We start from the raw sequence: 12102 nt of genomic DNA, 5'->3' as shown, positions 1-12102 counted from the left end.
TTGCTGCTCAAACCTTTATGTAGGGGTGTTTGGTGCAGGTGGTTCCCCACTGGCGTGCACAGCGTTCTTCTTTACGATGCTGGAAGAACTCTGGGTTCCGCAGGACAGCGACCCTCCTCCCCTGGTACTCCAGCGCCACCGCTGCACTGCCGGACAAACTCTCTTTCGTCTCCGTGGCGACAGGCAGGACGATGGGTGTAGAAAAGTTGATAGTGCCACCTTTGGAAGGGGATACATGGTATCGGTTGGACACTCAGATTATAAAGGCACAAACTGATCAAATCTGGAAAATTACACGATAATCTGACAAAACATCCAATTCATACAATTTCACTCTAACTATAGCTGATAGACCAAGACATGACTTTATGGCATAATTTTGTGATTTCATGACATTCAAACTAACAAAAAGCCATGAGCACAGATTCACATTTCATTCATTATAAAATTAGGCACATTTAAATATTATAGCAAAATGGCTCTAGACTTAGGGTTAAGTTAAATAAAGGTTAAATAAAGGTTAAAACGATCCTTTTGACCCAGATATAGTCAATTAGTCAAAATATGTTTGGCATCCAAATTTTGCTGCTTTAGTTTAGAACCAGAGCTATGAGGCTAATGTTGCTAACAAACACTAGAAGTCAATAGTCACCCAAATTTTTCTGTAAAAACATCCCCAACTCATTTAAACCTCATGCAGCCTTTCATTGAGTTCGTGCAGACTTATCAATGTGGTTTAGAGGACAGTATGTGTCACGCATCCGGCATGTTCTCATAGAAACATGGACTCCATCTCCCAGACTCCTCTGAGAGATCACATGACTGAGATACTTCCCTCAGAACCGGAATACGGCTCGGACTCCATTACCCAGAATGCTTCGGGGAATCACATGACTTCTGACTCTCTATCACGCTCCTATCAGCGCTCTCAGTCACCCGAATACTAATGTGTATCACCTGTGTGTGCAGTCATATGACTCGTAGTTTAGTTTATAACCCCGGGCTTTAGTTATGTCTAGTTGCGAGGTGAGGTTTCACCGTAAACTACTGAACGTTCTTCATCATTGTTTGTATCCTGTGTTTGACCGTTTGCTTCGTTTTTTGACTCTGCCTTTTGCTCGATCCCTTTGTACTTTTACTGGACTGTGTTTTGATTCGTCTTTTGACCTTTTGCCTGTCTCTATGACTACGTCTTTTGCCTTACCCTTTTGTGTTTGTTTGTCTGGTGTTATGCTCATCATAACACTTCTGCTGGGTTTGCTGGATTTGACCCTTGCCTGTTCTTTGACTACGTTTTTGGATTGTGATTCTGGAAGTAAATCTGATATTGTCCTTTTTATCCGCGAGCGTCTGGTTTCTGTTGATTCGTCACAGTATGTCTTACTTTGAAATGTATAAATTAATTAAAAATGTGTGTGTCTTTTAACTTTTAGTGTTTGCTAGCAATGTTAGACTCCAGTGCTAAATTAAAGAAGCAGAATTTGGACACCAATCATGTCTTGGCTGATCCACTACATCCGAGAATAAGTGGAAAGTTATGTAAATTATATGTTTTTGCCAAACTACTCTTTAAAATGTAACAAAGCCAGCAAATTTTAAATGATGTTTTAAGGCAAAACAATGGGCTTCATTCACCAACCACTCTTAAGAAAAGTATTCTTCTTAAAACACACTTCTAATTTTTACCCGATTTTCTCCCCAATTTAGTCGTCTCCAATTCCACCCGCTAGTTAGGACTCCCCCAATCACACGATGCTATCAACGCTAGGAGGGTGAAGGCTAACACAGGCTTCCTCCGAGACCTGTGAAGCCAACCACCGCTTCTTTTCGAGCTGCCGCTCACGCAACTTCATTGGACAGCTGAACGCACTCGGAGGAAAGCGCCAACCGCCAGATCTGTTACGTTAGCTAACAGATGCCTGCGCTGACTAGCATCGCGCTGAGTGATGGGGGGAGAAAGGCAACCATCCCACCCACCCAGAGAGAGCGAGGCCGATTGTGCTCTCTCGGACTCCCGGCTACGGACGGCTGTAGCATCACCAGGGATCGAACTCGCGATCTCCTGATGATAGGGCCAACGCTTAGACGGTTGCGCCACTCAGGAGCCACTTAAAACACACTTCTGATTCTAACGTTCACCATTGTTTTCTTTTTTGGCATTATACTTCCTAATGATGCTGCCCAGTGGAAGCATATATATGACGAGAAGAGTAGCAGCCCTAATATTGATCCTTGAGGAACTCCATAACTGATAACAGAGACAGAAGAAGAGAAATTGCCATCACTAGCTGCAAATGTCTTATGACAAAGATGTGAACCAGTTTAGTGCTGCCCCGTAGAGACCTCACCATGTGGAGGTTGTGATCAGCACTGTTAAAAGCATCACTGAGACCTAGCAGGACCAGAACGGCGGAATTACCAGAGTCAACGGCAAGCAGCAGGTCAGTAGTCACCTTTAAGGAGGTTGACCCTGTATGGAGCATGAAGATGGTACTACTACTACTACTGTCACTGAAGGCCTGCCTTCCTTTTGTTTTGATTGGTCAGCATAGACCCCTTCGAGCTGAACTTTTTTCGACATAAAACACGGGTTATCAAGGAACGTGGGGAGGATATCAGTGAATGAGGCCCATTGTCTTTTTCACTAACGCGAACGTGGTGGTTGTGCTTTCACCGCATCGTTTGTTCTGAGACACCCCCCGACTGTGACAGGTCCACATGGTCACATGGTTGCCGGCGTCACTGCACGAGTAGTCCTTTTTAATTACGTTTACAACAGCGTGTTTTGCAGAAGTTCAATGCTGTTTAATTCTTTTGCCGTTTTAATTACACTGCTGACTTACATCCTGTTCATATTACGCCTCAGATAACCTCTCCTTTATCACTAGACCTGTAACCAATTCAGAGCGAACTGCCCCTTTAAATGCGGAACCCAGCAGGTTTCAGAAACAGAGCGGCTGTTGCATCATTCCTGTAAGAGTGTGTTCAGGCCGTGTGTGATCTCTGCTGTTTGAGACCCGACTAATCGTGCACAGAGCTGGCGTATGTGTCTGTCTGTGTTGACTAATGTTAATGTAATATACAGATACACGGATGTTTGGCTTAGTATGATCTGCACCTTCTCTACGTTTGTAGCATCCTTACTTTGCATAAACCCTCAAATGATATTCATTTAATACAGCGTTAATGGTGAGGGGACAGAAAGACAAGCGGGAGAGAGAGGGAGAGAAAACAGAGACAGAGGGTAGAATGAGGAGAGAAGAATGAAAGAGGGAGACACAGAGAGACAAGAGGGAGAGAGAGAGGAGAGAGAAGAGCAAGAAAATGAGAGAAAGAGAGAGAGAGAGCGTGAGCAGAGACAGAAAGACGAGCAAGAGCGAGAGAAGATAGAGAAGACAGAGGGAAAGAGAGAAATGAGAGAGAGAGAGAAAGAGAGAGAAGAGACAGAAGGGACAGAGAGGAGAGAGAGAGAGGAGAGAGAAGGCAGGGAGAGGGTGATATAAGAGAGAGAGAAGAGAGGAGAATGGAGAGAAAGAGAGAGAGGAAAGAGAGAGATAAGAGAGGGGAAAAAGAGAGAGAAAGAGAGAAAGAGAGAGAGAAAGAGAGAGAGAGAGAGAGAGAGAGAATTTGTGTGCTTACTGTCCAGCAGGTTGCAGAAATGAAGGGCTTGCAGGTACTCTCTCTCTCTCATGAAGCCCGTTAGGGGGCTCGCCCAACCCTCGGCCAACACCTGCACCCACTGCAGGTCCAACTGCACGACATGCAACATAAACAGTATGACAACATTTTCATGAAAGAAAAGCTTCTACATGGAAACATTTCATAGAACGGATGGACTGAAATTTCGTCTGGAATATATTTTTTTCTTTTTCAGAAAAAGTTTATAAAAGTTTAAATACAACATATTCAGTGATATAACAATTCACAAATCATGAAACAATTCACTTATCTGAGTATAAGAAATAAGGGTTATAATAAAGTAACAGGGAGTGAAATAAAAATGCTTGACTGAAACTGAAATTCAGTACAAATTGAAACCGGAAACCAAAAAGAAACTTTTTTAATTAGCCATTTTATTTATGCAGTTGAATTAACATCATAACCTAAGGGGCAAAACGAGAGGTTAAGAAGTTTATTACCAAAAGATATTGAGTTATTCAGTATTATTTACGTGATTTCCATTAAATAAATTCATTAAATCAGTAAATGCTAAAACCCATGTAAGTTAAACGCTGCCCAGAACTCAGGGGCAGCAGACGGCGTGTTAGTACGTTCCACTGTTGATCTGCTACTGTTTGAATGCATCTGGTCTGATCATCATAGAAAACAAACAGCGTTTTTCACTATTCATCACTATTTCTCATGTTCATTACCATTCAAGTCATTTGTTAAGTGTTAGAATTGACACGTATTTGTATTTAATTGCTTTTTTAACCTCTAATTTTTGGCCTTTTTGTCTCTCAGACAAAAACCGAAAGTGCCAATTTTGACCGTTTTCGGCCGAAAATGTCCAGTGGTCGGTATCAGAAGATACAATTAAAAGAATCTTAAACTAAATCCTGTAAGGGAGCCAGTGAAGAGAGGCTTAAACCGGCTTGACATGAGCAATCTTGCAGTTGCCTTCCTTCACTAATTGTCTGTCCTTCTGCTAATTGAGTGAGGTTTCACATTTTCCGGACATCACAATTATTTAGCAAACAGTCAGCAGACTAGGGAGGACCAAAGAGAATAAGCTGAGATTTGTTTTCACTTAGCTGGAGAAAACTGTTTGCCAACCAGAGTTTAATTTCATTGAGATGCTTAAGTGAGCACAAATCAGGGGGCCTCAGTGGGAGAAAAAGCTGTGTATCGTCAGCATTAAAGTGAAATAGAATATTATACTTCCTAATGATGCTGCCCAGTGGAAGCATATATATGACGAGAAGAGCAGCGGCCCTAATATTGATCCTTGAGGAACTCCATAGCTGATTACAGAGACAGAAGAAGAGAAATTGCCATCATTAGCTGCAAATGTCTTATGACAAAGAGGTGAACCAGTTTAGTGCTGCCCCGTAGAGACCTCACCATGTGCTCATGACGTTCAAAGAGGAGGTTGTGATCAGCAGTGTTAAAAGCAGCACTGAGACCTAGCAGGACCCAAATGGCGTAATTACCAGTCAACAACAAGCGGCAGGTCAGTAGTCACCGTTAAGAGGGCTGACTCTGTAGTATGAAGATGGTACTTAGCAACTTCTACTGTCACTGAAGGCCTGCCTTCCTTTCTTTTTAATTGGTCAGCACAGACCTCTTTGAGCTGAACTTTTTTCGAATGGGTTGGCTAGTGCTCAAAAACAGAGCTCTCACATTGAAAAAAAAGGTACCCCCGTCTGCAAAAACACATACAGTGAACCAAAATACTGACTTTTCAAAACGTTTTTGTTTATCATGGTGACGTTTTCCAATTATGTTTTATTAAAAAATATAAACAAAAAGGAATCAATGTTGCAAAACAAACGGGCAAGAAAAAAAAACTGCAGTTAGTGTAAATGTTTCAGTCCTGTGTATCCTCAGTTTTGGTTTTGGAGTTCCATTTTGGTGCATTGCTGTTTTATATTTCATAGACGAAGGTCTTCAAAAAGCATGTCCACTCTGTGATACAGTACATTACAAGCCACATTCGGTCACATCAAGCTACTGTTAACCTGACCAGGATTAAAGTGAATGCGGATGGGAGGAGGCCCACGGATTCAACTGCAAAACATTAGTGACGTCACTGGGTTGGTTACCTTGGTGATGGGGATGGTGGGCAGAGTGTTGGCGTCAGACTGGACCAGCTTCAGTTTGTTTTGTGGCACAAACAGTTCAGTGACCTCTTCGGTCTGGCCGGTAGGAATGATACCCTGAGAGAGAGAGAGAGAGAGAGAGAGTTAGAGAGAGAGAGAGATACAGAGAGAGAGAGAGAGAGAGAGAGAGAGAGAGAGAGAAGACAAGACATTAACTGTCAAACATCCAGACAAGGAGTTCGAAGTGCTGAAGAAATCTAAAAAGCCTCAAATCCGTATCACTGTAATACCACTTATCAGGTATATAGCTGATACAAAAAGCAGTGTCTCTTTTAAAAAATGATCTAACTTATGATCTAACTATGCATACAATGACTTGTAGGCAAAATTCCATGCACTAAATCCAATTAAATATGATTAATTATGTTTTCTTTGTAATCTAACTTGCATTTGAGAAGTGATTTTAAGTGCTGATGATATGCTCAGAAAAGCTTACTGTGGAATAACGTCACATAATTGATCACAATAACGATAAATATTGTCATATTATCCAGATCTAGGATGAAGGCGGCAACTATGTCTGCATATCTATGGTCGCTACTCTCAAGATGGTAACCAAAAAAGGGCGCATAGGCCTATTCTGATCTATTTTTGAAGGACTTATCCATAAAATACCCATGGCAGTGATATCCAGCTGTTATTATAGGCTAAAGAGAGAGGCTGTGCTGAGAGAATGATTGTAGCGAAAGTAAAAGTGTGTAACAGTAGCTGTGCAGCAGCTTAGCCATGCAGCTAAACTAGCAGCTTACTTCACTGTCTTATTATTAGGTATTAGCTAATGATTAGGTTACTGTGTTACACAGTGTCCATGTTCAGAGCTGGCTTGTCATTCAGTTCCCTCACGCGAGACCATATTTCGGCCTATATGTGTCATTCAGTGTATAAGTAAACATCTCACCTCATTCAGAGTGGCTAGTTGCCAAAAAGCTGTTGGATATTTGCGAATACCCCCATAATATGTGAAACCCCATAGAATTCTGATTGAAGCCAACACAAATAGTTGTTCTGTTTGTTTATGGTCAGCAATGGCAGGTTCTCCCCTCTGATTTGTAGTCATTGTTTGTGGTAATGTTAGTAACTAATTAGCCTGGAAGACATTGGGAGAGACTTTATATGCTTTTTTTCCCTGAATTTGACAAATATTCAAATGGATCAAACCCTCTATTTGTCACGGATCCCTCAGGCCCAGAGGTCTCTAGGGACTCCATTTCCCAGAATCCCCAGGGGATCACATGATTCTCAGCCCTCCATCTTCCTCCAATCACCACTCTCTGTCGCCTGAGTGGTGGTTACACCTGTTTGGAGGTAATTAGTTTAGTATGAAGCCCGAGCTTTTAGTCTAGTTCAGTGCGAGGTATTGCTTCTTGTTCAAGAGCTACTGAGCGGTTTTCTTCCGTCTATTGTGATTTTCCCGGTTTTGACTCGGTTTTGACTTTTGCCCATTTTGCCTTTGCCCTTTGGACTTTGTTTGTCTTGTTATGTTTGTCTTTTTTTGTCTCTTGTCTTTGCTGGATTCGACCTTTGCCTGTTTTTTGACCACGTTTTTGGATCACGACTCAAACATTAAAATTGTTTTTAACCGCGAGCGTCTGAGTTTTTCCGCCTCGTTACACTATTACACGTTATGTATGTGTAAAATGTTTAGAAAAGTTTTCTAAAATGTTTGATTCACTGCTTTTACATAAAATTGACCTGATTATTAAAATCAAACCCAATTTCTTAAAAGCGATTCTGGAGCATTAAAATATAGGATATCTAAATATTTAGAACTGAGTAACTACACAATTTCTTGATCTTTTAATAGTAAAAATATGCTCACACAGCGCTCCCGAGTGGCGCAACCGTCTAAGCGTTGGCCCTATCATCAGGAGATCGCGAGTTCGATCCCTGGTGATGCTACAGCCGTCCGTAGCCGGGAGTCCGAGAGAGCACAATTGGCCTCGCTCTCTCTGGGTGGGTGGGATGGCCCCTCCTTCTCCCCCCATCACTCAGCGCGATGCTAGTCAGCGCAGGCGTCTGTTAGCTGACGTAACAGATCTGGCGGTTGGCGCTTTCCTCCGAGCGCGTTCGGCTGTCCAATGACGTTGCGTGAGCGGCAGCTCGAAAAGAAGCGGTGGTTGGCTTCACAGGTCTCGGAGGAAGCCTGTGCTGCCTTCACCCTCCTAGCGTTGATAGCATTGTGTAATTGGGGGAGTCCTAACTAGCGGGTGGAATTGGCAACGACTAAATTGGGGAGAAAATCGGGTAAAAAAAATTAAAACATATAAAAAAAAAATAAAAAATATGCTCAAGAAAGCTTAAAAAAAAGAAACAAATAACAAAATAAAAACCAAATCTATTTCATGTTATTTCTTACAGAAGCCGTGTTACTATGACGCAACACTGTGAAGTAACGTTTTGATTTTTTGCGCACCGAACAATCATTTAAAACTGCAAATAACTGTTAAAACCAAACTAGAACATAAAAACGAATCTAGTAATTTTCAAGTGCTAAGAATATTCTAAACAAAAACTACTAACAACAGTAGTTGAACATACTATATGCTGAACACTACCTGACAGAATTGACTTTAATGGGCTTCTAGCTACTAACAGTTACTAGTATTATATACTAGTTACATAGTTAAAACTGAATAATAACTGCAATTGGCTACATAAGTGACCTTTCATTTGCTACTAGCTAAATCCAATCTGTCACACAGTGTTGCTTGTAGGCAACAGACATACTTAAGCAACTTCTTCCAACACATAAATCATTCATATGATACTAAATGATAAAAAATTAACGTCATGCTCAAACAGATATGAATCATTTTAGTGGATGAGAAATGCTTTGCTGAAGGAGCTGAAACGTGTCATCCGTGCCAGAAAAAGGTTTAAAAATGTCCACTAAATTATATGGTGACCAAATAAAGCCATTTTATTGGTTTATTAAACTCTTCCCTTTGTTATGACTATGTTTACTGTCGGTACATATGTATCACACCATTGTAAAGTGATCAAGTGTTGTAAAGTGATGTTTGTTGTCCTGAGGTAACAGCATGCAACACAGGGTTAGTACGCTTCCACCCACTTAACTGGGAGAAAGTTGTTCAGTGCATGACGGTCAAGTGAGTTTTGTAAGACTGGAGGATGTTTGTAATATTTTCTCCATGTTCTCTATATCGACATCTACCTAGAACAGTCTCTTTCGCCTGCATTCATTTCCAGGAATCCTGATATAAATGTAGCTAAAAAAACAAAAGCAGTTATTTTATATTTCTTCCAGTAACTTTGTTCTGATTTCTCTCACTTTTATTAACCACCCAATTAAAACAAGGTCTGTGTCACAATGTCACGGTACATAACTTTCCAGCTATCTTAAAAAAATGTTATTAAACTACAGAGCCTTGCTTCACTATGTGGCCAAAAGTATGTGGACACCCGACCATCACGCCTACACCAATCAGGCATAACATTATGACCACCTCCTTGTTTCTCTGCTCATTGTCCATTTTATCAGCTCCACTTACTATATAAGTGGACTTTGTAGTTCTACAGTTACAGACTGTAGTCCATCTGTTTCTGGACTGTGTCACTGCTGGACTGAGAATAGTCCACCAACCAAAAATATCCAGCCAACAGCGTCCTGTGGGCAGCGTCCTGTGACCACTGATGAAGGACTAGAGGATGACCAACACAAACTGTGCAGCAGCAGATGAGCTATCGTCTCTGACTTTACATCTACAAGGTGGACTGACAAGGTAGGAGTGTCTAATAGAGTGGACAGTGAGTGAGTGTTTAAAAACTCCAGCAGCACTGCTGTGTCTGATCCACTCAGACCAGCACAACACACACTAACACACCACCACCACGTCAGTGTTACTGCAGTGCTGAGAATGATCCACCACCAAATAGTACCTGCTCTGTGAGGGTCCATGGGGGTCCTGGCCACTGAAGAACAGGGTGAAAGGGGGCTAACAAAGTATGCAGAGAAACAGATGGACTACAGTCTGTAACTGCAGAACTACAAAGTGCACCTATATAGTAAGTGGAGCTGATAAAATGGACAATGAGTGTAGAAACAAGGAGGTGGTCATAATGTTATGCCTGACCTGTGCATATAAGCTTGTGAGACGTCCCATTCCAAAACCATGGGCATTAATATGAAGTTTCCACCACTACCACCACTATTTCAGAGTGTGTCTGTGGGAACTTGTGGCCATTCAGTCAAAAGAGCATTAGTGAGGTCAGACACTGATGTTGGACGAGAAGGCCTGGCTTGCAATGGACATCCCAATTCCACCCAAAGGTGCTTACTGGGGTTGAGGTGAGGGCTCTGTGCAGGCCACTCGAGTTCTTCCACATCAAACTTGTTAAACCTCGAGTTAATGAACCTCACTTTGTGCACTGGGGCTCAGTCATGCTGGAACACGGAAGGGTCTTCCCCAAACTGTTCACACAAAGTTGGAAGCATATCATTGTGTAAAATGTCTTTGTATGCTGCAGCATTAAAATCCCCCTTCACTGGAACTAAGGAGCCCAAACCCTGAAAAACAGCTCCAGACCATTATGCCTCCTCCACCAAACTTTACTGTTAGCACTACGCATTCTGTTAGGCAGCGTTCTCCTAGCATCAAACCCAGATTCGTCCATCAGAGTGCCAGAGAGTGGAGTGAAAACGCACTCCAGAGAATGCTTTACACCACTCTAGCCAAAACTTGGCATTGCACATTGTGACCTTAGCCTTGTGTGAAGCTGCTCGGCCATGGAAACCCATTTATTAATTTTTATTTTTTTTTTTACCCCGATTTTCTCCCCAATTTAGTCGTAGCCAATTCCACCCCGCTGGTTAGGACTCCCCCAATCACATGATGCTATCAACGCTAGGAGGGTGAAAGCTAACACAGGCTTCCTCCGAGACCTGCGCTCACGCAGCGTCACTGGACAGCCGAACGCACTCGGAGGAAAGCGCCAACCGCCAGATCTGTTACGTCAGCTAACAGACGCCTGCGCTGACTAGCATCGCGCTGAGTGAGTGATGGGGGGAGAAAGGCAGCCATCCCACCCACCCAGAGAGAGCGAGGCCAATTGTGCTCTCTCAGACTCCCGGCTACGGACGGCTGTAGCATCACCAGGGATCAAACTCGCGATCTCCTGATGATAGGGCCAACGCTTAGACGGTTGCGCCACTCGGGAGCCCGGAAACCCATTTTGTGACGCTCCTGTTGCACAGTTCTTGTGCTGATGTTACTTCCAGAGGCAGTTTGGAACTCTGTAGGGAATGATGCAACAGAGGATAGGCAATTTTTACGCACTATGCACTTTAGTGCTCGGCTGAGCTGTTCATGGCTGAGCTGTTTTTGCTTCTAAATGCTTCCATGTCACAACAACAGCGCATACAGTTGTCCAGCAGATCTCAGACTTGTGACGTTCTATGACCGTGCCACATTTAAAGTCAATGAGCTCTTCAGTACAACCCATTCTATTCCAAGTGAGGTTGGAAAATGGTCATGTAAAAATGTGTGACTTTTTTCAAGTAGGAAATAATGAACTGCAAGAAAAATATAGGTTCCGGGCTCATAAGGCTGAGAAAAAATAGTGTATTTATAAGCAGAATAAAAACCATTTATCTTCGATGCAGCTTAGAGTACCTTTTCTTTGAGAAAGTTCACCACCAGAAGAATACACTCGTTCACTGTGAGATCTCCAGATCTGAGCTCCAGCTCCGGAGCCTCCGGTTTCTCATATTTGGAGTCAATCCCAGTGAAGCCTGCAATCATAAATAGAGGCATTTTGTGTGTGTTACTCTTGTACATTTCCAGTGTCGTAATGTTTGTGGACACCTGCTCATCCAACGTTTCTTCTGAAATTAAGGGTTTTAACAAGGAGTTTGTTCCCTTTGCTGCAGTAACAGCACTAGATGTTGGAACATTGCTGTGAGGACTACATTAGAAGAGCATTAGTGAGGATCAGGTACTGATAGTTCTGAATCACTCTAAATCATCCAGAAAGTACTGGATGGAGCTCCATCACTCAGAGAATGCAGTTCTGGTTCTTTATTCCCATCTAGCTGACTTTGAGGTAGATGAATTTACTAATTAGAAGAGGTATCTGGATATTTTTGGACATACAGTGCAGACATATACTATTACAAAATCCAGCAGTTTAAAGATAACAGTACATCTACAAGGTGGACTGAGAAGGAGGAGTGTCTAATAGAGTGGACAGTGAGTGGACACAGTGTTTAAAAACTCCAGCAGCACTGCTGTGTCTGATCCACTCAGACCAGCACAACACA

At 42.4% G+C, this 12102-nt stretch overlaps 1 protein-coding gene across 1 annotated transcript in view; it reads right to left on the bottom strand.

Moving 5' to 3' along the window:
• papss2a (3'-phosphoadenosine 5'-phosphosulfate synthase 2a) overlaps positions 1-12102 on the bottom strand; it is a 44478-nt gene that overhangs the window by 11235 nt on the left and 21141 nt on the right. The window contains exons 5-8 of the mRNA XM_036594084.1: positions 11456-11574; positions 5766-5879; positions 3640-3751; positions 14-219 (exon numbers count right to left, since the gene is read on the bottom strand). Coding sequence (XP_036449977.1) covers positions 14-219; positions 3640-3751; positions 5766-5879; positions 11456-11574 — 551 coding nt within the window. The remainder of the gene's footprint in view (positions 1-13; positions 220-3639; positions 3752-5765; positions 5880-11455; positions 11575-12102) is intronic.

This window comes from Colossoma macropomum, unplaced genomic scaffold (genome assembly GCF_904425465.1).
Source record: "Colossoma macropomum unplaced genomic scaffold, Colossoma_macropomum, whole genome shotgun sequence".
In the NCBI taxonomy this organism is placed as follows: Eukaryota; Metazoa; Chordata; class Actinopteri; order Characiformes; family Serrasalmidae; genus Colossoma; species Colossoma macropomum.
Note: the sequence above shows the minus strand (reverse complement) of the source record. Positions and strands in the feature narration are given on the sequence as shown.